Source organism: Myxocyprinus asiaticus, chromosome 12 (genome assembly GCF_019703515.2).
Source record: "Myxocyprinus asiaticus isolate MX2 ecotype Aquarium Trade chromosome 12, UBuf_Myxa_2, whole genome shotgun sequence".
In the NCBI taxonomy this organism is placed as follows: domain Eukaryota; kingdom Metazoa; phylum Chordata; class Actinopteri; order Cypriniformes; family Catostomidae; genus Myxocyprinus; species Myxocyprinus asiaticus.
The window spans coordinates 26,041,408-26,069,155 of NC_059355.1; the positions used below are offsets into that span (position 1 = coordinate 26,041,408).

The 27,748-nt window shown below is 38.9% G+C and overlaps 1 protein-coding gene across 4 annotated transcripts in view; it reads right to left on the reverse strand.

Moving 5' to 3' along the window:
* The window catches only part of LOC127449644 (TBC1 domain family member 23), a 31,129-nt gene that overhangs the window by 1,569 nt on the left and 1,812 nt on the right, over positions 1-27,748 (reverse strand). Inside the window, exons 2-18 of one of the 4 annotated variants that reach the window (XM_051713182.1) lie at positions 22,725-22,839; positions 22,198-22,303; positions 20,450-20,654; positions 17,883-18,006; positions 16,209-16,333; positions 16,067-16,113; positions 15,865-15,968; positions 8,963-9,085; positions 8,735-8,827; positions 7,677-7,847; positions 7,518-7,560; positions 7,186-7,292; positions 6,196-6,332; positions 5,880-5,924; positions 4,897-4,985; positions 598-733; positions 77-271 (exon numbers count right to left, since the gene is read on the reverse strand). In XM_051713182.1, coding sequence (XP_051569142.1) covers positions 77-271; positions 598-733; positions 4,897-4,985; positions 5,880-5,924; positions 6,196-6,332; positions 7,186-7,292; positions 7,518-7,560; positions 7,677-7,847; positions 8,735-8,827; positions 8,963-9,085; positions 15,865-15,968; positions 16,067-16,113; positions 16,209-16,333; positions 17,883-18,006; positions 20,450-20,654; positions 22,198-22,303; positions 22,725-22,839 — 1,965 coding nt within the window. Of the gene's footprint in view, positions 1-76; positions 272-597; positions 734-4,896; positions 4,986-5,879; positions 5,925-6,195; positions 6,333-7,176; positions 7,293-7,517; positions 7,561-7,676; positions 7,848-8,734; positions 8,828-8,962; positions 9,086-15,864; positions 15,969-16,066; positions 16,114-16,208; positions 16,334-17,882; positions 18,007-20,449; positions 20,655-22,197; positions 22,304-22,724; positions 22,840-27,748 lie in introns of all 4 variants that reach the window. The other 3 variants (XM_051713181.1, XM_051713184.1, XM_051713183.1) reach the window with 3 other exon arrangements.

The following is a 27,748-nucleotide window of genomic DNA, read 5'->3' on the forward strand; positions in this document are numbered from 1 at the left end:
TCTAGAATACAACTTGAACTGGGCTAAAAAAGAGGAATAAATAGGACAGTCTCATGTCCTGTATCAGTGACCGTACCTCTCCACAGCCAGTATCTCCACTCCTGTGGCATTGTTGTTGCCAAACTTAAAAGTGATGAGCTCTGGATGCTTCTTCTTGGAGGTGATCTTCACCACAGAGTTGAGGGCCTGCCTGGACTGGATGCAAGCAAAACCTTTACGGGCGGCGAGCTCTCTTAAACAGTACATGTGTGTTGCAGTGATCAGGAGATGGCTGCAGAACATTAAAAAAATAAATACAAATTTGAATTACACATCATCCATAATCCACTGACGTTAGGTCCAGCCTCAAAATCTGATTGGCTGAAAAATATTATCATAAAGAGTTATGACAATTCTAACAAACTGGGCCACCTGTTAGAAAGAGTCTAATACTAGGTGATAATATTAATGATGGATGAAAACCATAATTTCAGAATACAATGGCAGCATACCAATGTTAAGCATATCTTGTGACTTCATTTAAAAAAAAAATGGCCTGCATTCAACTTTTCTGCACCTGTCCCATGTCTTCTGCAGTGTTCAGATAGGTAGCCTCACCTTGGGAACATGTGTCCGGTCTCCTTAACCTCATTGCATGGAATATGGTGCTTTACATCTGGTTTGTTTATCCAAGTCTGAATATTGACAATCTCTTTCCTGTCATCATCTGACATTGATGACCTGTCAATCTCATCTGAAAGGAGAGAAGGAAATAAGCTAAGGAAAAACCCAAATGGATTTGAGATCACAAGTATATCAAATATTGAACTGATAAACATTTAACTGTAAAAAGTGACTAGAAAGCATTTCTATTTGTCTCATTTATTTGTCAAATAGAAATTTAGGGATAACAATAATGTTCTATTTCAAGAATTTCATGACATAGGTATCTGTGAGTGTTTGAATCGTGTATTTGCTCACATCCCTGGATGTAAAGAACGTCTGTTAAAAAACAGTTTGTGGTATGCAAAAGAATATAAAGAAAACCTATAAAACATAGACAAGTCCATTTGAAAGGTTGTGAATATATTCATCATTTTGTTTTAACATGCAGTTGTTATTATCTGATTAGATTTGACTCTAATGTGATCATTATATATAAACTGAACAGAATTTATGTAATATACTGTAGCTTGCATACTTAAATTTCCACAATAAACAAAACATAAAAAAATAGATATCTAGAATGCAGGACTACCCAAAGTTAACATGCTAAGCATTAAATGCATATACACTGCTCAAAAAAATTAAGGGAACACTTAAATCACACATCGGATCTCGATGAACGAAATATATTGAAGATAAAAATCTTTACTGTACATTGTGTAATTCGTTGAGAGCAAAATGACGTAACAACGGTCAATGGAAACCAAAATCACCAACCGATTGTGGGCTGGATTCAAACTCACACCGAAAATCAAAGTAAACAATTGAAATCACAGGCTGTTCCAACTTGCGTGAATTTCATCACAGGAACTCAATGTTACTCAGTAGTGTGTATGGCCCCCACGTGCCTGTATGCACTCCCGATAACGTCTGGGCATGCTCCTGATGAGACGGCGGATGGTGTCCCGGGGGATCTCCTCCCAGACCTGGATCAGGACATCAGTGAGCTCCTGGACAGTCTGTGGTGCTACTTGGCGGTGTCGGATGCACCGACACATAACGTCCCAAAGGTTTTCAATTAGATTCAGGTCTGGGGAACGTGAGGGCCAGTCAATGGCATCAATGCCTTCATCATCCAGGAACTGCCTACACACTCTGGCCACATGAGGCCAGGCATTGTCCTGCACCAGGAGGAACCCAGGGCCCACTGCACCAGCGTAAGGTCTGACGATAAGTCTGAGGATTTCATCCAGGTACCTAACAGCAGTCAGGGTACCATTGGCTAGCACGTGGAGGTCTGTGCGACCCTCCAAGCATATGCCTCCCCAGACCATCACTGACCCACCACCAAACCAGTCATGCTGGATGAAATCGCAGGCAGACTTCGTCTCCATACTCTTTCACGTCTGTCACATGTGCTCAGTGTGAACCTGCTCTCATCTGTGAAGAGAATGGGGTGCCAATGGCGGACCTGCCAATTCTGGTGTTCTCTGGCAAATGGCAATCGAGCTGCACGGTGCTGGGCTGTGAGCACAGGTCCCACTAGAGGACATCGGGCCCTCATGCCACTCTCATGGAGTCTGTTTCTGACAGTTTGGTCAGAAACATGCACACCAGTAGCCCGCTGGAGGTCATTTTATAGGGCTCTGGCAGTGCTCCTCCTGTTCCTCCTCGCACAAAGGAGCAGATACCGGTCCTGCTGCTGGGTTGATGCCCTTCTACGGCCCTGTCCAGCACTCCTCGTGTAACGGCCCGTCTTTTGGTATCTCCTTCATGCTCTTGAGACAGTACTGGGAAACACAGCAAACCTTCTTGCGACGGCACGTATGGATGTGCCATCCTGGAGGAGCTGGACTACCTGTGCAACCTGAATGGGCTGCAGGTACCGCCTCATGCTACCAGTAGTGACAAGGACACTAGCAAAACGCAAAACTTGAGAAGAATCAGTCAGGAAGGATAAGGAGAGAGCAATTGTCTGTGGCCACCACCTGCAAAACCATTCCCTTTTTGGGGGTTGTCTTGCTTTTGCCTCTCCAGTGCACCTGTTGTCACTTTCATTTGCACCAAACAGGTGACATTGATTCACAATCGCTTAGGCTTCCTAACTGGACAGATTCATATCCCTGAAGTTTAATTGACTTATGGTGTTATGCTGTGATGATTATGTGTTCCCTTAATTTTTTTGAGCAGTGTACATGACATGACATATATTATATTATATTATATTGTGACTTTAGAGGGCAGGACGGGGGGGTGCCGCACGAGAATTCATTTTTCTTTTCTGGTCTGAAATGCACCCTTCTTATGGCGACTATGTGCCCCCTCTACCCCTGTGTTGAGTGAAATGTGCCGTTAACTTCCTTTCAGTACTGATAAATGGTTAAATAGGGTGACCATACATCCATTTTTCCCAGATATGACCTCTTTTCCGGACCTGAAAAAAAGCATCCGGCTGGGATTTCAATATTGGCTAAAAATGTCTGGGATTTGGCTTTGTCTTCATATCGATGTGCTCTCTACAATTAGAATACATTGTGTATTTTTTGATACTGAGCATCAGTTTTCACGTGTTTACGTGTCTTTAAAGGTGCACTCAGTAATTTTTTCCCCATTAACAAAGTTTTACTCCTAAAGAAATGACTCTAGTCATTTCAGAAACCTTTTAAAAGTGGTTTTATTCTACATGGGGCAGGAGTACCCTCATGGGTGCAGCAATGTTGGGATCACATGACCAGCTGAATACTACTCACTAAGTAAGGGATAATGTACAGTCAACTGGTTGTTATCGCACAATAAACCCCACAGGGTGATCAGGTATCACCCTGAAGAAGTTTATTTAGCGATAACAACCGGCATACTGTACATTATCCTGCTTATTACACGGCAACTAACCAAATAAATATATAGACATGTAATATTGATTTGTGCTAAAATTGTGTAATTTGAGAAGAAAGAAATATCTGAACAGCTGGAATCAACCTCCAGTGCTGTTGGTGTTTATTTTGTGAAAATGACCGTCTGACTCCTCAATATTCAATATTCAGTATTATAATATTATAATACTACTTGCCAAATAAACAAATAAATGGACATGAAACTGCACAATGAGCCGAGAAGCAGGAGAGACGGCTCGCAGAACTCGGATGAGCAGTCTGATACATCTAAATCCCCGGATGTGCAGTTGTTACAGAATAATATCTGACCGCTGGATGGTGCCATTGACCAATCAGAATCTAGCATTCCAGAGAGCGTGTAATACATCTCAGTAACCGTCTTGTTATTGAACACTTTCATTCTTGGATTAAATGAATCATGGCTGATTGTGAATAGTGAATTTCAACAATGGCATCTGTAAATGAAAACTACTGATTTTGAATGATGCTGCATCCACACCACTGTCCAAGATGACATTTTATTTTACACTCTCTCTCGCTTGCCTGCTCTCTGCGTACACACAGATCTGCTGTATGTGTGTGCACACGGAAAAGATAGATAGCACTGCTGCTAGAAAAATCAATGTCGTAAGTAAACTTTTAAAAGTACGTTCCCCAACTCTGCGAGTTATTCAATAGAACACCTGTTTCATGAGACTTGCGCTTGCTTGACTATATCAAGTCAACATAAATTACACTACGTGTCAGGGAAATTCAAACTAATTTGACTGATAAAAATTGACCATGATGGAAATTTTACATCTTGGTCCATCAGATAATTGTAGTGCACTCTCTGTATGTGACTTGTAAAGTTGGCACTTGCGTGTCAGTGGCAAAAAGAAAACAAATCTGAAAATACAACTCGTACTGAATGTGAAAAGCACTTAATGTCTGCTAAATGTACATTTGTCATAAAAATGTTATCTTCAGGGAAGTACCTGGGCACTGCAGGAGGACTGAAAAGTGTGAAATGTAGTCTAAAAATGTGTACTATAAAAAATCTAAAATCTTAAAAAGTGTTAACTTCGATAGCTCTAGTTAAAACATATTTTATCTCACTGAATTAACACCTTAAATCAACAGCCCTAATTAATTTACATCTACTGACAGCCCAACTAGAATGGCATTGATTTTATTATTTTCGGGTTCTCGACCCTGCTTCTGCAAACCCTCCAACACTGCTCTTACAAACCTGCTTGTACTTTTCAAGAAACCCTCAAGACCACCGCTGCAAATGAATTTGCATCCCGTCAGAATGTGCACTGCATCTGATGAAGAACGTGGTTTTAAAAAAGAAGAAAAGGAACTGTGCACTTACCCGTGTCATACTCTTCCTCATCACCAATGCTGAAGACAGGCTTCACACCCCTGTACGGCTTCCCAACCCGATCACTGCTGCTCACATGCCTGAAGGAGGAAAGGCATCATTTACAAGAACACAGGAGGAATAGAGGCTTGTCCTTCACACCAGCACTGTCTTCCTTAACCTAAGACAGGCATACTAAGAGCATGGCAGTGAAATGGGTCCTCCAGGATTAGAAAAAGTGAGTACTGTTAGTTGGAAGAAAAAGAGGGAGGTTAAAATGTTTGCTACTGTCTCTGAGATGAGAATCAAAGTGTGGAAGGCCAGACACTTAAAGTCTTTGAGTATTATACTGTGAGAATGAGCAACTGCTCAGCATTTATTCACAATTGCCACAGCCTTGCACAGATGCGAGTATCATCTCTGTATAAAAGCAATGAAAGTCTGCAGTCTCCCTCCACACAACTTAGGGGGAACGACAAGGAGTCAGACAGCTGTAATCAGATTTCAGGCTGTCAGACGCAGACCGCTTGCATAATCCAAGGAAAGACATACAGTGGCAAGAGCAGTGTTAGTATCAACATGGAATCAACTGCAAACACTGTGGCAGAGTGACAAAAAGACCTGTGGGTTACAGCTTCCACAACTGTGAGTGGAATTTGTGGCCTCAGTTGTTCTACACAAGTGTCTGAAGGTCTGGTGATGGATTCAAAATTCTAGAATTCTGGATTTCAATAATTCTAGACTGTTAACCCACTCAGATGACATTCCTAATCCACTGTAGATTTCAATCAGGAAACAGGAAATTCAAAAGGGAATGCACTATGGATGCAAGTGACGCAGATGCATATGATGTTAGAACATACATGAGTGTGCCATTTAATCCGGGTTCCAATAACCCCTATAAGCTAAAGCTGACAGCGCCACCTTGAGAGGGCAAGTTGTGGGTACCAGATGCACGATGGTGTGGGCACAAGCAAACATTAATGAAGTCTTACCGATCCAGTATCCCCTTGTCTGGCCAGGGCAGATTGATAGATATTCTAGTGTGAAATAGCAGGGTATAGGGTGGGAGGATGATTATACACACAGAATCCAGAAAATCAGAACCTTTGAATTAATGCCTCTAACTAAAATAAAAAAAAAGTCTGTTTTTGGGAAACAAATGTGACGATTACCTTTCATTATATCCATAAAAAGTTTAATATAAGTGGGTGTGGTAATAAAAATTCACATAGTTAAAGAGATCTGATGATTATATAACCCCTTAACAGAAATTAAAAGGAGGACATAGGTAAAGAATAAGATGCTCACCTTTCCACAGGCGTGGAAGTGTTCTCAATGAAGCTGATCACCTTTTCTTTTACATTAACTGACTTTGACTTAAGTGCAAAGGTCATTTTGTTGACAAGTGATTTAACTCCTTTGCCGTCTGTGCTATTCAAGTCCCCCTGTTTTAAAATAAGAGAGAGAATTATCAGTAAATAAAATACCCAATATTTTATTGGTTACCACAACTGAATTCAAGGAATACTCGACAACAACAGAAGCTTCTTTTTTTTTTTAAAGGAATGTTCTGAATTTAATACAAGTTAAGCTCAATCGACAGCATTTGTTGCATAATGTTGATTATCACAAAAATTAATTTGGGATTGTCGCTCTGGGTCACAGTGAGGACTTACAATGGAAGTTAATGGGGCTAATCCATAAACGTTAAAATACTCACTGTTTCAAAAGTATAGCCACAAGTAGTAAACAATACTATACGTGTTAACATGAATTTAGCGTGATAAAATCTCTTAATAACCGTTTCTGTGTAAAGTTATAGCCGATTTTACAACATCATTGCCATGATGACGTAACGCCGTAATCCTGGTAATTTAGTGGTCCACCGTAAAAGCAACTTTACAGCTCAATTAATATACAAGTTTTAACAGAAGAATTAATGAAAGTGCTTTTATAAAATTTTAAGTTTCACATTTCTGCCTTAAAACCCTCCAAACTGGCCAATTCACTTCCATTTCAGGTGCCTCACTCTAACCTCGACTTTTTTTTAAAAGGAGGAACAAGCCAATTTTTTTGGTAATCAATATTATGCAATAAATGCATTGGATTGAGCTTAACTTTTATTGAACCTGGACTATTCCTGCAAGTGTAAAAATTACAAATTACTTGCTTTACTTAAAATGCCCACAAGATGGCAGAAAATGCCATCGAGAAAATGAAAGGATGTGTAAATGAAATGAAAATGTAAACCACATCATCAGATTAATACACAGAAAATGTATTACATACACAACTCACATCCACTGAGCTGAGGCTGCTGTGGGATCCTGAGGTGCTCACGATCCAGTGAACATAAACATTATCCGGCCCCTCAACATTAATATCTGCCAGGTGCTGCTGCAATGCTGTGTATTAAACAAAACAGTCTCATCAGCACATTATACTGTAACAGCTGCTGTCACCATGTAAAAGCAATAAACTGCTGGTTGGGTTTATTTTCTTTTACCCGATTACATTTACTCATTAATAATTTTGTTCCCAAGTTAGTCAGAAGGTACAAGATGCAATTCAGACACTGTGGTCATTTGTACACGTCACATTAAAAGCACAGTTAATGGAAATAAACTTACCCATGAAGCCACCTTTTGCTATGCTCACATACTCTTTGCTTTTCTACAAAAAAAAAAAAAAGTTTGCTTTGATTTACCACTTATAAACAGCTGTTAGTATTTTGACAGCCAAGTACTTTGCACTTGCAGCATTTAATATACAGTAAAAGCAGTTCTGACCTGTAAAAAGTGGGCGAGCACCATGTTCATGTACATATCCTCCTCTTCACGTCCACTGCCCATGAAGCACAGATGCTCTCCGCTGGCCACAGAGCCTGACTCAAGAGACTGCTTCTGTGCCTCCAGAAGAGACTTCACTGACAGGGCAAACTCAGAAGGGTTATGGAGCATCTGTGAACCACAGTACAACACCACTGCATTACAGTAGCATTCCTGAAAACATTTCTGGATATGAGATACAGGAGGTGCACTGAGCTGATGTAAGGCAGTTAAACATGTACTAAACATTGTATTCTTGACAGAGCTGTCAAAATGAACAGATTAACAAAAGAGATCAGTTAAACATTTAACACTTTTTTTTTTTTTTTTCAAAACAGCGATAACACATTTATTCAGTTTTACAGTATAACCATCACCTTCTCTCCCTGTCTTCCAAAAGACATGTCAGCAAACTCAACTGCACAAAATAATTAACAGGCAGAGTGTGTTTGTGATAAGAGCATGACAAATCCAGACTCTTTTTTGACTGTTTACAGAGCCTAGGGCTGTCACAGAGACACGCGATTTCTCAGGAAAACTATTTCACTGATATTTGTCAGGTACTAGGGACATTTCATATGTGGTATTCCAAACTATTTCATATGTGGTATTCCAAACTATAAAGGGTCATTCACACAGCTGGTGCAATGAAACAGAACAAAATACAGGTGTCTCGAGATGTTTTGTTTTTTTTTCTTCTTTTTAAGTTGATCTGCTTTTAACCATTTATTTTTTCAATAATTAAAAATATTATTTTGTTTTCTTTCCTTGAAAAGGAACCAAATTTGTTAATGCGCTAACTACGAAAAACATCATGATTAAATATTTTTATCAAATGACAGCCCTAATTTTTGACAATTACGATGGATCAAAAGGAAATCAATCCCTATTTGAGAAAAAAAATAAAATAAAAGAGAAATAAATATTAGGTCTTTTATTTTATTATACAAATACAATACTATGCATTAATCATGATGAGCCACAGTATAACCCTTCAGCCCAGCTTGCCTCATTCTTACCAGGTCAGAGTCCAAATGAAAGGCAGTGGAGAGGTGACCAGCATTGTACTGCTCTGCAGGACGACAGTCGACAACAAAAAACCTCACACCTTCCTAAACAGCAAAAGAGCACAGGTAGGCACACTAAGAATCTGTAATTTCCTGTACAATAATTATGAAACAAAGATGATGTGCAAGTTTTCAAGGGCTGGAAATGTTAGAGACAGAACTCTTGGAGTAAGGACTCACAGGTTGTAGCTGGTTGGCTTGAAGGATCTCAGGGACAGATACAGGCAGACAGAGCGCCTCACTCAGGTCCATGTCTTCTTCCTTCAAAGCCACCAGACTACTGCCAAACAGATTATGGTTCTCCTACAGACACATAAAACAAATAATTTTAAAGCATGTCATACTGCAATGCAGTGCATAGAAAAGGTACAATCTCATCAGAACAATAAAAATGTTGTTGTCACAAAGTAAACCCAGTAAAACTTCTGGTCAGGTTTATTTTCTTATACCCAATTATTATATTAACTTTTATATATTTATACTTTATTATTACATAGCTCTCTGAAATACTCTATTCTGGTTGCTCAATGGCGTCATCTAGCGGTCTGATATTTCTCAGAAACAACCACACATCCACATATGTATGAGCTCCTTAGAGGACAGGGCGGGAATTGTTTTTCAGAAATAGTTTTGCGTTCCCTCACAATGAGTTTTGCATGCCCTGGCAATAGGTTTTGCATGCCCTTACAATAGTTTTGCGTTTCCTCGCAATAAATTTACCATGGTTTTACTAGAGTAGCCATATTTTATTTTTAATCATGATATTCACTGTAAAACCATAGTAACAGCAAAATAAAACAAAAGCAAAGGTAATAAAAATCATAATTTTGTTGTTACTATATATTTTATTACAAATACCACAGTTTTCCCAAGGTATTTGTAGCTAAAACCATAGCTACATGTAACTATATTACCACAAGATTAACAATGGTTAATCTATAATAAAACCATGGTTACTTTATGGATACAGTGTACTGTACCATTCCACCAAAAAAAAAAAAAAAATGGTTTCTTTTCACAGAAAAAGGCATTTCCGTCCACAGAACTGCCACTCACTGGATGTTTTTTTTTGTGTGTGTTTTTGGCACCATTTGGAGTAAATTCTAGAGACTGTTGCGTGTGCAAATCCCAGAAATACCCAAACTAGCCCGTCTGGCACCAACAATCATGCCACGGTCCAAATCCCTGAGATCACCTTTTTTCCCCATTCTGATGGTTGATGTGAACATTAACTGAAGTTCCTGACCCGTAACTGCATGATTGTTTGCACTGCAGCCACACGATCTCCTGGGATTTTCACACACAGCAGTCTCTAGAATTTACTCAGAATGGTGCCAAAAACAAAAAACATCCAGTGAACAGCAGCTCTGTGGACGGAAATGCCTTGTTGATGAGAAAGGTAAACAGAGAATGGCTAGACTGGTTCGAACTGACAAAGTCTACAGTAAATCTGATAACCGCTCTGTACAATTGTGGTGAGAAGAATAGTTGGTGGCACGAGGGGGACCTACACAATATTAGGCAGGTGGTTTTAATGTTGTGGTTGTATGTATGGCGGCACAGCGCTGTATCATTAGAATTTTCTCCTTCAGGGCAAAGATATCTCTTTCTCAGGCTCTGAACATTAACTGGATTTTCTCTATTAGAATCGGCATCAAGATTTGCACTCAAGGTGGATCAGAGTTTTCTTTTACTCCCTGTGGTGCTCTGATGGTCGTCGACTTCTCTCTTTGCCATTAAATGGCAGTTATGGAATTTTCCTCCTGTGGGACAGTGGAAGGACAAGCATCTTCACCGTTTTCACTGCTTCACAACGATCGGATTTAATTATACAGCCAATGGGCCTAAAAGGAAAGTATCCTTTGAATTATTGGGATTTTATGTAGCGTGTGACTTAAGCACTACAGCCTGATTGTGTTTGTGTATTTGTATACTGTGAACAATCGTAAAAGTGGCATTTGCTTAACGACTTCTTTATAAATATGCCGTTTTGCAAATGCTTCCACAAGTACATGAAAACAAGCATATTTCCTCTAGCGGGCACAAGCGCTGTTAAACAAAGCGGCGCTTGTTGAGGCTGATAGTGTTCACTGTGAATGCATGAATCTCAAGACTCTTTGCTCTCGGCTCATTTTCTTCTGAAAGTTAAAGCCGTCCCCCTCTCCTCCCACTATACTCCTTCTGCAGCTTCCAAGGAAGTGCATGAGGGAGGCGTGCGAGGAAGGGATATAGAGTATGGAGTTGAGGATGATGTCTCACCAGCTCACACCGTGTGTTTCTCCTCTCCTCCATCTAAAGCGGCTTCGCCTGCCCAGTACGACTGACGATCTGCGCGTGATGATCGTGAAATTGATCGTGTTTACTGCGAGCATGTGATACACAAACACTTTGCTCTCAGCTTGCTTCTGAGGAAGCTGACACAGTTCCCCTTTCCTCCCTATATCTAGCGAGGATGTGATACAGAGCACAGAGAACTTTAGGGTGATTTTCGCCAGCTTGAGCCTGCATCTCTCCTCTTCACCATCTCCAGTGGCCTCACCTGTTTTGTGCTGATTAATGGCTTACTCCGGCACGTTGCAATCGTTCACAGTGGTGTTTATATCAGGGGTACTTTGTCACTGGGCTTTGTAAATGGGACATGTACGTGTTCAGGTGAGACATTTACTGTAATTTTTCCCCCGTGGATGGGAAAACAGGATGAAGCAGCCTCTGAGATGGTGATGCTTGAAGTTTTCTTGTTTAAGCCTTAAAAAAATAAAATAAAATGCTGTTCACCGTGTTGACATGCCTCAGAGTTTTGCCGCCGGTGCCGTTCTTTCCAGAGCTGCATGAACAGCTTAATATTACTTGTCGTTCCCTCTATTCAGTGATAGTTCAGGTCACCTTGCATTGCTTAAACACGCTTCTCGTTTTCCCAGCCATTGTGAGCTGGGAACCGGGCGTGCCATTTCCTCAGTAAAGCAGGATGGTTTGCCCTGTGTTTACTATGTCGCAACACAGAGATTTTAGGCCTAATAGCCAAATAGGCATTCCGCTTACCCTGCCGCTGTGAGTCAGGAACGAGTATGTGTCTTGACACAGGTCATTTCAATGCCCATTTTTACTGTTTCTGACGACATGCCAGAAGACAGCTATATTGCAACACAGAGATTTTAGCAACCTCAATATAGCCTAATAGCCCTCTCACTTTCCCTGTTGTCACGAGCTGGAAATTAGGTTCTGCTATGTGCTCAAGCACGACTACGTGCTACAGTTGGCGAGGTGGCCGCCCTCATTTCAATGCCGTTGTTTCCTTCACCGCAACAATGTGGGATGTGCAGATTCTCCATTCAGAGATATAAAATCTCATCGCGATAGAGAACATATCGATGCTCTAGTTTCTCTAGCTGCAAAAAAAAAAAAAAAAAAAAAAAAAAAAAAAAGGCGGCCAATTTTGACTTTGAGGCACTTGAACCGGACACACAAAGTTTCCTTTCAAAATGATTACTCCGAAGCAAATTCTGTCTCATGTTCGCCCTACGGACTGGTTTGTATCATATGACCTGAAAGACGCTTACTTTCATGTGCACATAGCCCCTCATCACAACCCATTCTTGAGATTCACCCTCGAGGGGACTGCTCACCAGTTCAATGTCCTGCCCTTCGGCTTGTGTCTGGTTCCTCGCATCAACCCATTCGTTCACTCGGCTGAGGCTAAGCGTCGTTCGCATTATGAATTACCTTGATGACTAGTTGCTCTTAGCACAAACAATGGAATAAATGTGCAAATACAGACCTGTTGCTTGCACATTTGGAGCGTTTGGGACAGTGTTTGAACACATTCAAGCTGGAAAAAAAACATTTCCGCTCAAGCTTTTTCAACGGTCTTTGGGCTTCATGGCCTCCGCATCAGCGGTCACTCTGCTGGGACTACTGCATATGAGACCTCTTCAGTGCTGGCTCAGATCGAAGGTGCTTCATCATTCATGGCGACATGATCGCTTACGTCTTGTGGCTTCAAACATGGGCTGGAGAGCCCTGTCTGATGGGCATCGGCCCTTTTGCACTTGGACAGATGCACAAATGACCTGACACATAAACTGTCTGGAACTATTTGCTGTATTTCTAGCAATGATGGCTTTCCAACCAGCCCAGCTGACAGTTTCATGTCCTGAACAGAACCGACAACACGGCGATTGTGGGGAGTTTGATCGTGCCCAATGATGAACTTGGTGCATCAGCTTCTCCCCTGGTGCGGGAAAGTTCTATCGATATGTGCGACACACATTCTGGGTCACCTGAAACGAAGCGCAGATTTGCTCTCACGACAGGGTGTTATACAAGGGGAATGGAGTCTTCCCCCTTTTAGACAGTTCTGATGATATGAGATCTATTCAGAGAAGCTGAAATAGATCTATTTGCATCCCCGGAGGCAACGCATAGTCGCTTGTGGTACTCCCTGACTCATGCTCCGCTGGGCCTGGATGTTCTAGCCCACAAATGGCCAGCGGGACTGAAGTATGCATTCCCTCCCATCCACTTCACCTCCTGCTTCAAGTATTGTGCTTAATTCGGGAGGATGAGGAAACAGTACTGCTAGTTGCGCCGGAATGGCCCAACTGCCCATGGTTCCCAGAGTTACTAGAATTCTTGGATGCCTGTGGATGAGCTGGGATCCGCTCACGCAGGCACGGTTTGGTATCCACAACCAGAATAGTGGAAATTTCACATCTGGCCACTGAACAGTGCCCGACTGACGCAAAACGGGTTCTCGCAACCACTGCTCGACACCATATTACAGGCCACAGCCCCCTCAACGAGACGTTTACACACCTTGAAATGGCAAGTGTTCACTGATTGGAGCTCCTCTCAGGGCGAGGACCTTGTGCAAGGCCCCGTACAGCCTATACTTCACTTTCTGTAAGAACGTTTGGATGCAGGTCTCACCCCTTCTATGCTCAAAGTATATTTTGCTGCCATAGCAACCGGACACATCCCATTGGCCAGTCTGTCAGTAGGCAGACATCATTTGATTGTGAAGTTCTTACATAGCACCATGAAGTTGAGATTGCCTTGCCCCATTACTGTGCCAGTTTGGGACTTTGCGCTTTTGTTAAAAGCACTTGCAGGCCCACCATTCGAGCCACTGGATACAGTGAGTTTACACATTCCCTCTATAAAGACTGTGCTGCTTCTCGCTTTTGCTTCAGTGAAACGTGTCGGGAAACTTCAAGCGCTGTCGGTCAACAACTACTGCTTTTTGGACCGGGCTTGTCAAAAGCTGTTCTCAAACACAAGAAATGCTACATGCTGAAAGTTTTAACCACTCCCTTCAGGGCACAGGTGAGATTTATTTATATGGTCTTCTCATAAGCCGCAGTCAGCAGTTACTTTATATATATTTGCACTACCCATTTACCCACAAGGCTAGTGCCTTATATACATATTCACACATGTCAGTGTTTTAAAGCATCCTGCGATGCTGCGCTAATCGAACCGGTTAATGTCATCGCCATGTATATCCAACCATTCATCATTTTGCTCCTCCCTTCTTATTATGATACGAAGAGGAGACTCTGTTGGTGTCCTTAACTACCCCACTGGCTAGTAGACATTGTTGAGCATGTGAATCAGTAGCATGCGTGATGGTATACATTCCCCTAGCGTCAGCTAAAGTGGCGGAGCATTGAAATGACTGACTTGAAAGGGAACGATAAGGTTACGACTGTAACCCTGATTCCCTGAAAGGAGGGAACGAAACACTGCATAAGCAGGCCACGCTACTGAATCTTCACTACAATGGATGAGTACCGCTCTGTACCCTTCAGTCGAATATTCTAACGAGATTTTGGTGAGATTTTAAAGAGTTTCAGAGATTGGTTACACCTGTGGAGATAACCCCTAGCAAAAGCTAAAGTGACGCAGCGTTTCCTTCCCTCCTTTCAGGGAACCAGAGTTACAGTTGTAACTATAGTAATATTGTACTTGTAGACTGTAGTAACCATAGTTTTTGGCGGAAACCATGGTTTTAATACAGTATATTGCATCCATATAATAACCATTGTTTTAATATAGATTAACCATGGTTAATACCACGGTTAATATTTGAACCATGGTATTTGTAGTTAAACCATAGTAACCACAAAATTATTATTTTATTACCAATGTTTTCGTTTTTCTGTATTATTACTAAGGTTTCACTATGAATATCATGGTCAAAATATGGTTACTGAAGTAAAACCATGGTAAATTTATTGCAAGGGCATGCAAAAATGTATTGCGAGACAATGCAAGCTATTGTGAAGGAACGCAAAACTTATTGCGAGGCAACGCAAAATATTGCAAGGGAACGCAAAACTATTTCAGAAAGTAAATTCCCACCCTTCTTCTAAGGGGCACAATACAATTCAGACCACTCATCTGGTTACTGTGTCATCTTGCCTGCTTTTCGGATCACTGTGCGATTTCTACAAATAAGCAAATAAAACAATTTCAACTCAAATCAATGTTTCATGTGCATTTATGTGGCAGGTAGTCTTACAAGCTGTAAATGAGCTGTCAGATGGTCATTATTAGCTAAACAAAAACCAACAGAATTCAGCTGAAACCCGAGGTGGAATTTAGCTGTTCAGCGATTTATTATTTCTCACATAATTACATAATTTCAACGCAAATCAACGTTTCAAGTGTTTTATTTTTGTACTTGGCAAGTAGTCTTTTACTAGGCTGGATAATGAGAATTCAGACAATAAACAAAATAACACACAGACAGAACTCCAACGCAACCAGGAGGTGGAATTCAGCTGTTTAGCGATTTATTTTCACATAATTACATAATTTTAATCGCAAAATAAACCCTTTCAGGGGGATACAAGACCTGATCACCCTGTCTGGGTTTATTTTGTGATAACAACCGGCTGACTGTACATTGTCCCTTAATTATTATTATTATTATTATTATTATTATTCCAATTGTGGGCCAATTATGATATTGTGATCATGGAATTGTGATCAAGACATATCAATTCACAAGTTTAATTATTGTTATGAATATACAATTCTGAGGTAGCTGGTAATATTCGGCCCAAAGAACACAGATATACCTTTCTGAGAGAAAGAGGAGTTTTGCTATTGTAATACTGTGCCAAAGAGAACAAGTCTTCTATGTCCTCTGCCTCTAGTAATGACGGCGACTGCTCCAGCATTTCTGAAAACAAAACATTTTACAGCTGTACACTTTAGTGACACAAGGCAACTGATTTTTGGATTGGATTGTTTAATCAGAGAATGCGTGAAAGTATTTACTGATTATCTCCTCTCTACTGTCTCCTTCTTGTGTGAGAATGCTGTCTCTGGACATTAAAAAAACAAAAAGAAAAACATATTTTTACTTTAACTCAAACAGTGTAGAGCACAGAACAAAATTCCACAGTCTGGTGTCACATACTTGGCATTGACAAGGATGATGAGCATGAGGAAGAAGATTAGAAAAGGGTCGGCCTGTTGGAGGTAAATGTCCCACAAGGCTTGTGTGACCTCAGGTAGACAGTGACTAGAAAAGAGACTGCCCAGCTACAGGAAGCAAAGAACACAAAGAACAACATTAGTATATATTACTTTAGCATAGAGATCAAAATGATAAATGGACATGTATGGAATTTAACCCCAACTCTGAGAATTTAGAAGAGTCTATAAGTATATATATATATATATATATATATATATAAAGTATGTAGAAAAATATGTTTTTAGTGTAGAGAGTATAAGTAGTTTACAGGGTTGGGGAAAAACTATATTCATGTAATGAAGTTACGTATTTAAAATAGAAAATATTGGTAACTGTATTCCACTACAGTAACAATTTTAATAGTTGGTAATCAGAATACAGCTACTTTCAAAATGTATTTGGATTACTGAAGTGATTACTTTGCATTTTATTGTAATTTGTTTAATTTAATATTTAGTCTTTTCAATTGAAAAACATTTATCCATATAAATTATGTGATCCGAGGAGTGTTTTAACAGAGGTGAAACACTTTCTTATGATGCGTTACATTCATACGAGCACTTTCACACTGTTATGAGCGAAAAGGTGGATATGAAGTCTTGAGGAACTTTTGCTTTTGGAGCTTAAAGCTGAAGTATGTAACTTTTTCTGTGTTAAAATACCTTCTCCTATCCCAGCTTAATATGCATAGCCAACTATTAGCAACCCATAACATAAGCATAACATATGTTAATTATCTCAGAAACTTTAAGCACTGTCTTTCTGTGGTGCTTGGAAAATTGCTCAGTTTGTTTTGAGGGACCCGCTTAGACTTGCTCCAACAACGTTACTCAACCAATGGTGTGAGTTGGGGGCAGGAATCTCTCTTTGTTTGACGGGTGCGTTTTCAGAAACTGTTTTGAAAACATTGTTTATTTTTGCAATTCCGTTTGGTGGCGCAGAAATTACATACTTCAGTTTAAGTGATTACACATATGATCAGAAAAAGATGTTGTTGTGTACACTGGGATTTTGAAGTAAATTTGGAGCAGCAAAAGTAGTTCACCTTGTGTAAATTGCGAACATTTAGCTTTATGCCAAGCAAAAACGCTATATCTAGCCCCTACATGCACCCGTTTACATGCACGATTATATTCTATGATGAATTCATAAAAATGAAATTAAACAAATAAATAAAATCATCCATGTCTAGATTTTTCTTTAGGGCAAAGTTGTACTGAAAAAACTCTTTCACTTAATATTTTTTTTTTTTTTTTTTTCTGTAACAAATATCTAATAAATCCTTAAAATAAATTTACTTGAGAAGCAATGCTGCATTAGATATTTAGGCTTTTTCAGAAAATTAATTTTTACTATAAGTGTATTTTGTCTCAATGAACTGGCAGATTTTTTGCACGTTATTCACTTGTTTATTGTCAAATACAAGTGAAAAAACTTCCAGTGCTTTAGTACTTCAAAGTATTTAGATTGTTACTGATGACGAGCTATCTAACATAATGCATAAAAAACATTTTACACCATATATTCTGTAATCTGTGGTGGAATTTTAAAAGTAACCCCCCCCCCCAGCCAAACACACTGGAACATTTTCAGAGAGGTCAGAGAAAGACTGACCCAGATAATGGCATAGGAATCAGGAGTGATCTTTTTTGTGTCCAGGAATGAGCAGAGTTCAGGCTCGTGGTACTGTAGCAGGAGTCTGAACAGGTGAAATGGCCGTCCTTTCACCACACAGTCTCTGCAATGAGATAAAATTTCACTGAATTGGGTTTTCGGAGATATACAATACCATAATAAAAGACACACATGGGAAAAGAAATCATTAATATAATGGAATAGCAATCTCCGCTAGCGACTGCACAAACAACACACAGGAAAATAGCAAAAAAATGTGTAGAGAGTCCAAGTACAGCACAGAAAAACTCCTCACAGATAATTTCACAGACATAACCAAGTAAACAAAGCAGAATATGCAGCTCGGCTTGTGGATTTCCACTTTCCTTTCTGCAACGTTTTTCAAATGGTTTGAGAGCGCGTTTTCAAATTTTGTGTGCTATGTGCATCAGACATGCTTAAGGCTGAGACTACCATATCAGTAACAAAATTAAAACACAAGGAATGATAACCTATTAAAACATAATTTTAATTATTTGTTGATGTACTTAGTGGGAACCCTGTCAAATTAATTAGCCATTTGAAGTTATATATATATATATATATATATATATATAGAGTGAGGCACATTAGGCAACCATCTGCTAGCAAGAATGTGTATCAGCTGTCATTTGTGCAAAGTGCAATTAAAATATTGAATGCATAGCTATATTTTATTGTATTTTTATTATACTTTTTCATACTATCATGTTTTTATTTACAGTATTTATAGTTTATATACAGTATATACTGTATATACAATTGTGCTCAAAAGTTTGCATACCCTTGGAGAATTGGTAATATATGTACAGTTTTTAAAGAAAACATGAGTGAGCAGGCAAAACATTTCTTTTATTTCTTATGGGATTCATATTCAACTGTAGGTTATAACAGAATGACACAATCATAAAACAAAACATGGCAACAAAGAAAAAAATGAAATGACCTCTGTTCAAAAGTCTGCATACCATTAGTTCTTAATACTGTGTATTGCCCCCTTTAGCATCAATGACAGCGTGCAGTCTTTTGTAATAGTTGTCTATGAGGCCCCAAATTCTTGCAGGTGGTATAGCTGTCCATTCGTCTTGGCAAAATGCCTCCAGGTCATGCAAAGTCTTTGGCCGTCTTGCATGAACCGCACGTTTGAGATCTCCCCAGAATGGCTTGATTATATTAAGGTCAGGAGACTGTGATGGCCACTCCAGAACCTTCACCGTTTTCTGCTGTAACCACTGGAGGGTCAACTTGGCCTTGTGCTTAGGGTCATTGCCGTGCTGGAAAGTCCAAGAGAGTCCCATGTGCAGAAGAATGCAAATTGTCTGCCAGTATTTTCTGATAACATGCTGCATTCATCTTGCCATCAATTTTCACAAGATTCCCCATGCCTTTAGAGCTCACACACCCCCAAAACATCAGTGAGCTACCACCATGCTTCACAGTGGGGATGATATTCTTTTCACTATAGGCCTTGTTGACCCCTCTCCAAACATAGCGCTTATGGTTGTGACCATAATGCTCTATTTTTGGTCTCGTCACTCCAAATTACAGTGTGCCAGAAGCTGTGAGGCGTATCAAGGTGTTGTTTTTTGTGGCATTGGCGCAGTAAAGGCTTCTTTCTGGCAACTCAACCATGCAGCTCATTTTTGTTCAAGTATCGTCGTATTGTGCTCCTTGAAACAACCACACCGTCTTTTTCCAGAGCAGCCTGTATTTCTCCTGAGGTTACCTGTGGGTTTTCCTTTGTATTCCGAACAATTCTTCTGGAAGTTGTGGCTGAAATCTTTCTTGGTCTACCGAACCTTGGCTTGGTATCAAGAGATCCCTCGAATTTTCCACTTCTTAATAAGTGACTGAACAGTACTGACTGGTATTTTCAAGGCTTTGGATATCTTTTTATATCCTTTTCCATCTTTATAAAGTTCCATTACCTTGTTACGCAGGTCTTTTGACAGTTCTTTTCTGCTCCCCATGGCTCAGTATCTAGCCTGCTCAGTGCATCCATATGAGAGCTAACAAACTCATTGACTATTTATATACAGACACCAATTGCAATTTAAAAAGCCACAGATGTGGGAAATTAACCTTTAATTGCCATTTAAACATGTGTGTGTCACCTTGTGTGTCTGTAACAAGGCCAAATATTCAAGGGTATGTAAACTTTTGATCAGGGCCATTGGGTGATTTCTGTTGTCATTATGATTTAAAAAGGAGCCAAACAACTATGTGATAATAAATGGCTTCATATGATCACTATCCTTAAATAAAAGACACACAAAAGTTTTTTGCATGATTGGTCATATTTTCAAAATCAATGCCAAAATTTCACAATTTCTGCCAGGGTATGCAAACTTTTGAGCACAACTGTATACACTGTTTGTATTAATGTCATTTTTATATGTATTTATGGTGAAACCAAAGACAATTTTTCACACTGTGGACAATAATGTTTCGAAGTTCATACTAATACTTAAACTAATACTTTCCACAGTGGTGAAGAAACACAGAAAGACACACACAAACACTCCTACCGTGGGATGTATTTATTCATGACTGCATAGAAGCAGTTGTAAAGGTCTCTGCGGGGCAGCTGTAAGCCCAGGAGTGGTTTGAGAAGGTGTGGCCAGCTAAGATCTGGAGAGAAGGTGACATTTCTGGACTTGCAATAGAAGGTGATAACTGACTCCACGTCTGATACCAGGTCCCTCCCTTCCTCCACTGGTACCCCCAGCTGATCTATATGCAGAAGTTTCCACATTAGCTTCACCATATTATAAGAAATGAAATCCCACATACATTAAAGAAAGCATGGAATGCATATAATAGAGAATACATACATTAAAGAATAGAACAGAAGAGAATAGAATAGGCTACTGCAATCTTCATCTCATGCTAGTGTACATTATTTTAAACATATTTGTCAAAGGACTATTGAATTTTTTGATGCAAGTTTGATTTACCTTTTAAATAGGAAATAATTAGTGCACCTTCAAAACGGGGCTGGGTAAAAATATAGATTTTCCAATGAATCACGGTCTTCATTTGAACGATCTCAACATCGATTCTTAAATCCCAAGATCGATCTTTTACTCAATGCGCAACCCTCTACATTGCAAGTAAATCACCTGCAAATAAGACCATATTTCACGCCATGTGACTGAAATGTCTGTGATTAGCCACTGGTTGGCAAATTTTCAGATTTCACTCGCCAGCGATTGAGCTGTATTGTGGTGAAGAAGTTCAGCACTGAGATCCTTTCACTGCATTTAAGTAAAATTTTAGTTTAACTTGTTCCATTTAATGTGTCCAAAGACGAGATCCAGGCAAGCCATTTGTCATTGAATACATTATTTTTAATACCCTCTTTTAATACCCTTTCTATTCTTTACAGTCAGTTGTTCATCAAAAACAAGCTAAAAACATTCAATTCTAATCCCACATATCACGGATGCGGTACATAAACTACAAATCCACTCTCGTTTTGTTTTGTTTTATATATTATATATATATATATATATATATATATATATATATATATATCAAGCAAAAATGCGATCAAAGTGATACAAAATTATTAAATTGGTAAAATTAATATTTTTATACTGTACCAAGTTGACCCTGATGAAGGTCTACGTGCCGAAACGCATTGGTTAATGTTATTCATTTTAAGTCTAATAAAGGTTTTCACTGCAAGTTTTGTTGGATTCCTCTGTGCCATCCCTGTTATTTCCATCCATGCACCTTGTGAGTGTGTAAAGTAGCGCCAGATCTACTTCTATATAATGTATCAAGATAAAAGGTCCCCTGTATAATTAACAGTATTAGTTAAGAGAACATTTATTTCATATGCAAGAAAAATCAACTTGAAATTTTATAGAAAATCTGTATCTATACCCAGCCCTAAAAACAACAGCTGACAGCTTAAGCTATGATTTCAATTTAAAGGGGCTATATTCGAACCTCACAACATTGCATATTTTGTAAAGAAAAAAATAACTGGTTTAGTTTCAAGACATACTGTACTTCACAATTATAGTCATCACTTGAGTACAAATCTTTAAACAATTGTTTGTCTCTTAAAACTGCAGAACACAAACAAACAGAACTTGCCATCAGGCAAATGTTTGTGCAATGCATGGTATGTCATACATGGTGTTCTGAATAACCAGCATAATGTAGTGTCTCACTTCCCATTCATAGAACTCATGGCATAAAAATATGGCATGCAACCAACAGATGCCACAATGAAAATATGGCAAGATGTACTCTGGTTATTCACCAATGATCTGCTGACTGCGACTGTGAATAAGCGTCTGTTCTGGTAGGTCCAGAGCCCCATCCCATGAGGACAGACTGTCTCCTTTACCAGACACGTTCAAAGCAATCTGTCAACACACACATTTAACATCAAAGCCAGCAACACAAACAACAAAAAGACAAAAGTATGGGAGAGTGAACAGAGAGAGGGATATCAGGGAAAATGAGGGATATGGGACTGTAGTTCAGAAAGGCTCCTGAACAAGATGTACGGTAATCCCATAAGGGGTGTCTGTTTAAAGGGCCTGGCTACAGTTTCCTTAATGGCCCATTTGATCAATACGGAGGCTCTCTAAAGCCCTTTGGCTCTGCTGGAAAACCCTTTAAAACAAAGCTCTCCATGGATCTTTCATGTATCCTGTCATCTCTTCTCAATACAGCATGTTCGATCTTTCCAAAGCTTTTTCATAATGCTGAAAGTCAGTATTTCCACATGATGCTACACAGGCTGTCAAGCCATTTTGTCTTCAGACACACACACACACTTACCATCCATAACTTGGCCCGCTGTGGTGGGGGCAGGTTTTGGACCTGGATGACACCATCCTGGTCAGCATCCAGATCATAGCCTGCTGAGTCAAGAGCATCAGCCAGATCCTCATCCCTTCAGAACACAAACACACAGATCACTGTTAATGCCTATTCTTACCAAGTCCGTTTTATCGACGCAAATGTTCATCCCAAACAAGTTTTTAAACTGGAACAATGCATTCCTATTGCGCTATTCACACCGACAAATCGTCCGGCAACAATCCGAAGGTTTTTGGGTTTTTTTACGGAGAGCAGTCTTTTTTTTTTTTTTTCAGGACTGCAAAGAAAACTAACTGACCAATGAGATATGAGCTTTTTATCATTTTTCCAGAGTCGCTTGCATTGGTGGAGCTAATCAACTAGCAAACACTGGCATCTGACGTGCAGCTGATACTAGGGGTGGTGGGGGGAATCGTTTCAGCGATGTATTGCGATTTTTTTTATCAAAAAATTCTGAATCGATTCTCAAAAGAATCAGAATCGATTCTGAGTTCAGTTTAAAGCACACCAGAGACAGATAAAGAAACAAAGACACACGTTAAGCACATACACTAAAGTCAAGCACAAAAACACAACTGTTTGCAGACTAGGTATATCAAACACATGACCATTTGTGCCCGAATGAAACTACGATCCCGAAAATCTTTCACAAACCCACGCACATAGCAACGGGACAGCTTATTCGTGATAACATTCCAACAAACAACATGAAATACTAGCTCGCACCTGTTATTGCACCGATTTGCACAGAACGGAGGAAAACACAGCAGAAAATAATTATGAGGCAGTGGTTCGTGAGATGTGGGTGATGTTTTCATTTAATTCCGCTAATCCTGATTTTTGAAAACAGCTGTTAAATAAAAAGCTGAATGGGAAAAAAAGAGAGAGCAAAAAATAAATTTATGAAACTGAAAAAAAAAAAAAGAAATTGGAGGACAAAATGCATCGTGATGCATCGAGAATCGTTTTATAATCGAATCGTTACCCTTTGAATCATAATCTAATCGAATTCTGTTATTAAAGGTGCTATATGTAAGACTGACAACAAGCGTTTGAAATGGGTACTGCAGTCCAAATTCAAAATATTGGAGAGTTGTCTGCCCCATCCCAGACTCGAAGCTCATGCGGGTTGCCACAATGTTAACACGCAAATTAGCCAACTCAACATCCGTTTTAAAGGATTTCTGGGCTTTAAGCCATCTCCATCTTCCAAAGGCATCTCCAATATTTATCCTTGTTTTACTATGCCTCTGGTCATGGTGGTTTTTAGACAGATGACGAGGCTTTTTAGGTCGGGTGAAATCCGTCATCTCTGATCCAGTTCGTTTGCTGGCTTCCATGGCTGCAGCGCGCAGTGTTGTAAATAAACATAAAATTGCTAAAAAATTAATAAATCTTATTTAGCACTAATATATAATACATTTCACACAAAACTTATATTAATAAGTTATATTAATAAACTTTTTATATTTATTTATCTTTAAAAATATTGTATTTTAAACAGTAGATAGCAGTTTCTTCTGATTTCTGTTCAGTCATAAAATGTTAGTAATTTATTTCTGCATGAAGTTGTTAATATATTAGGAAGAAGGAAATAACAGTACACACAGTAGTCCAGCAACAATGGATGGCATTTGCGGATTAGCAATCGCATTCTCTCACAAAAGACTGAATCAAACCAATTGTACATACAGTACACGTGAAGCGATTTCACTTTGGAGTTGCACTTACATGTTGTGTGGATCCAACGAGAGCAGCAGCAATCTACTGACAGTTTAAACACCGTGGATTGCCTGCTTGGATTATCACAGACTGACCATCATGATTTGTGAATTATTAGAGGAACATTTGATCCTTATCCTGAAGTTTTTGATTCTGGCTGATGGAATACGTGCTTCAGAGGAAGATATAAGCTGTGCACTGGACAGGAAGAAAATGCTGGATTTTCGTGATGTTTGTGAATTACATCTGTTTAAACGAGATATCTGCATACTTGCAGACAGTATATGTTAGAAGTATTATTTATATTTGCCTTTTTATCATTAGACAAGACAGTTAAAAGATACAGGGAACTGTTGAGGAGAGAGATGGAGAAGGAAACAGGTGAGAACTTTAACGTGTCGTGGCTCTGATATGAGGACCGTTTAAAAGAGACTGTGTGGTATCATCTATTATTGTATTAACACGATGGCACATAGCAACAAAACGAACTGTGACTGGTCGTTTACATGTCTCAGACGCTCCTTCACATGCAAGCAGACAATTCTCTGTGCCCTCAAGAAACCAATCAGCCAAATGGAAAAAAAAAAAAATCAGCCAATGCCGATAATTATAAAATTCAGAATATCGGCCGATTTATCGGTCGACCACTATTCTGAAACACCACATAAAACACCTTTGAGCTTAGCATTACTTTGTCTGGAAAGTACAGTTGGGTCCCACTTTATATTAGATGTCTTTAATTACTATGTACTAATATTAAAATACATTCAATACAATGAATTAATTGTGTAATTACATGGTGTTTTGCAAAATTCTCACAAGATTTCCATTTGCTGCTTCTGAGGTTGAGGTAAGGGTAGGTTAAGGAGTAGGGGTAGTGTTAGAGTTTAGGGTTAGGTTTAGGGGTTAAGGTTTTTTAAATGTAAGTACAATGCATCAACACACATGTACATAATAAGTACATTGTATTAAATGCTTAAGTACATAGTAGTTCAAAGCACCAAATATAAAGTGGGTCCTACAGTTGTATTGCAGCCAAAGCTAAAATTAATAGATATAATGGGTTTCACAATTCCCGTTAAGTCCTGGTATACTTGAAGTACACTGTAAAAAAAAAAAATTATGTTACATTTACGGTAAAAAACTGGCAGCTGTGGTTGCCAGAAATTCACCGTACAAAATACGGTAACCACGTTTCAGGCTTTACGGGATGTATATTTTACGGTGCATCACCGTCATTTATATTATTAAATCTGTATATATCCGTAATATATAATATACCATAAAACTACATGTACTGTCTTTTTAAATATATATATTAAAAAAATACCATATATTTTAAGGTAACTACCCATTAACCAATTAACGTTTTTTACTGTAGCATTTTTCAGTCTTTTACCATTAAAATTCCGAAAAAAAATGTACAGCAAGGCCCTATGATTTCCGTGACACGGAGAACACGGCTGGAATCGCAGAATCCAGTCATAAAAATGGAATTAACTATGAAATGCGGAATGTCACGAAATTTGACATATTTGGGATTAAATTTAAAAAGTAGTATTTAATTTCTGCGACACTCGTGCCACAGAACGGAATTACAAAAATAAACAATGTTTTCAAAACAGCTTTCCGAATACGCCCCTTGTCTGCTGTTGTTCGAAACACTAGATAGTCCTGCCCCCAACAAGTAACGTTGTTGGGGCTGGTAAGAGGGTAGCTCTAAACAAACAGAGGAAATTTTGTGCCACAGAGACAAAGTGTTTAGAGTTTTCAAGAAAATTAACCTCTGAATGACTTACTTATAATTGTCTCTGCATATTAAGCTGGGATAGAAGTATTATAACATGGAAAATGTTACATACATCAGCTTTAATGTGTGAATGCACAATTAATCAAGTTAAAACCATGATATTTCCAAGTGTGATGAGGCCGAGATTTAATTAAATATAATGTTTGCAAGAGCTGCATGCTTCAACAGTAAGTAGACATGAGAAGCTCTGCTTATACACTAACAGCATCATTAACATCACGTGCGCTCTGCGCGTGTATAAATTACAAAGAGCAGAGCACTTTATTCATTGTGAAGTGCAACACATGCAGACTATGTAGTTAATTAAATCACAGCCTTTTGCAGTATAATAAGAAAATCAGCCAATGTAGCGAACTTCTTTTGTGGAGTTGTGAAGTCATCGAAAACATCCGGTTCTCTGTATAAACGCCTAAATAAAAGCTCCATTTAAAAAAAAAAAAATGCGACAGACATAAATTACTTCTATACATAAACATTTATTATTCAATGTAGTATTATTAATAATAATTATTTATTAATAATAACTGCATTATATTTAAGCACACAAGCAAGAGTTTCTTCACTGCTTTCTGTGATGCTCTTCTGTGCAGCTCTGTATTTTACCAAAAAATAAATAAAATAAAACTTTTTTTCAAAAACCAATTTTGTCATTTAGATTGTGCAGTGCAAAGTAATTGTTCTGTTCTTCTCATTTTATTAAAACTGGATGAATTAATTTGATTAGACCGTTTTTTAATGATAAAATGTAATTAAACTTTAAAACCCGGAATTTTGAGAAAATAAAACGGAAAACACAGAATTTAGGAAATAAATAAATAAATATAAAATATAACTGATTTCATAGGGCCCTATTGAAGGGAAGGCAGCTGAGCTGACATTAAAATGGTCTAACAACAAGCCATTCCAAACTGTGGTGAGAAACGCAAGTTCATTTTTTCATTAATTCTTTTATAGGTGCAACAAAAGCAATAGGAAAAATTAACAACAGACAGTGTAAAGCTCTGTCTGTGGTTAATTTGTAACTTCACAAAACACAAGCCGAAACATGTGCCTCCCTCACACATACTTTGCTCTGTTTATCTCCCCTATGGAGGCGGCTATTCTCTTTCTGGTCATTGTCTGTGAAAACAGGAAGATCCATATTCAGAGTAGAGGAAGAAGACATAAAACCTAGCCTACAGAGGTGTGTCTCTGTGTGACGTCTCAGTGTGAACATTTTCCTTCAGTCTAGAATAGAGGAACCGCTAAAAACTAACTAGAACGGCATCTAATTGTGCCAAGCTAACTGTGTGATTACAATTCCTCTCTAGAATGCAAAAGTTTTTTTTTGTTTGTTTTTTTTTTTCAGAATAATTCTGTTCGGCACAAAATAGTCCGACAGAAAGGAATGATGATGTCATGAAACTGTCAGCTTGATTAGGCTGTCAAAAGAACACTAACTCAACAACTT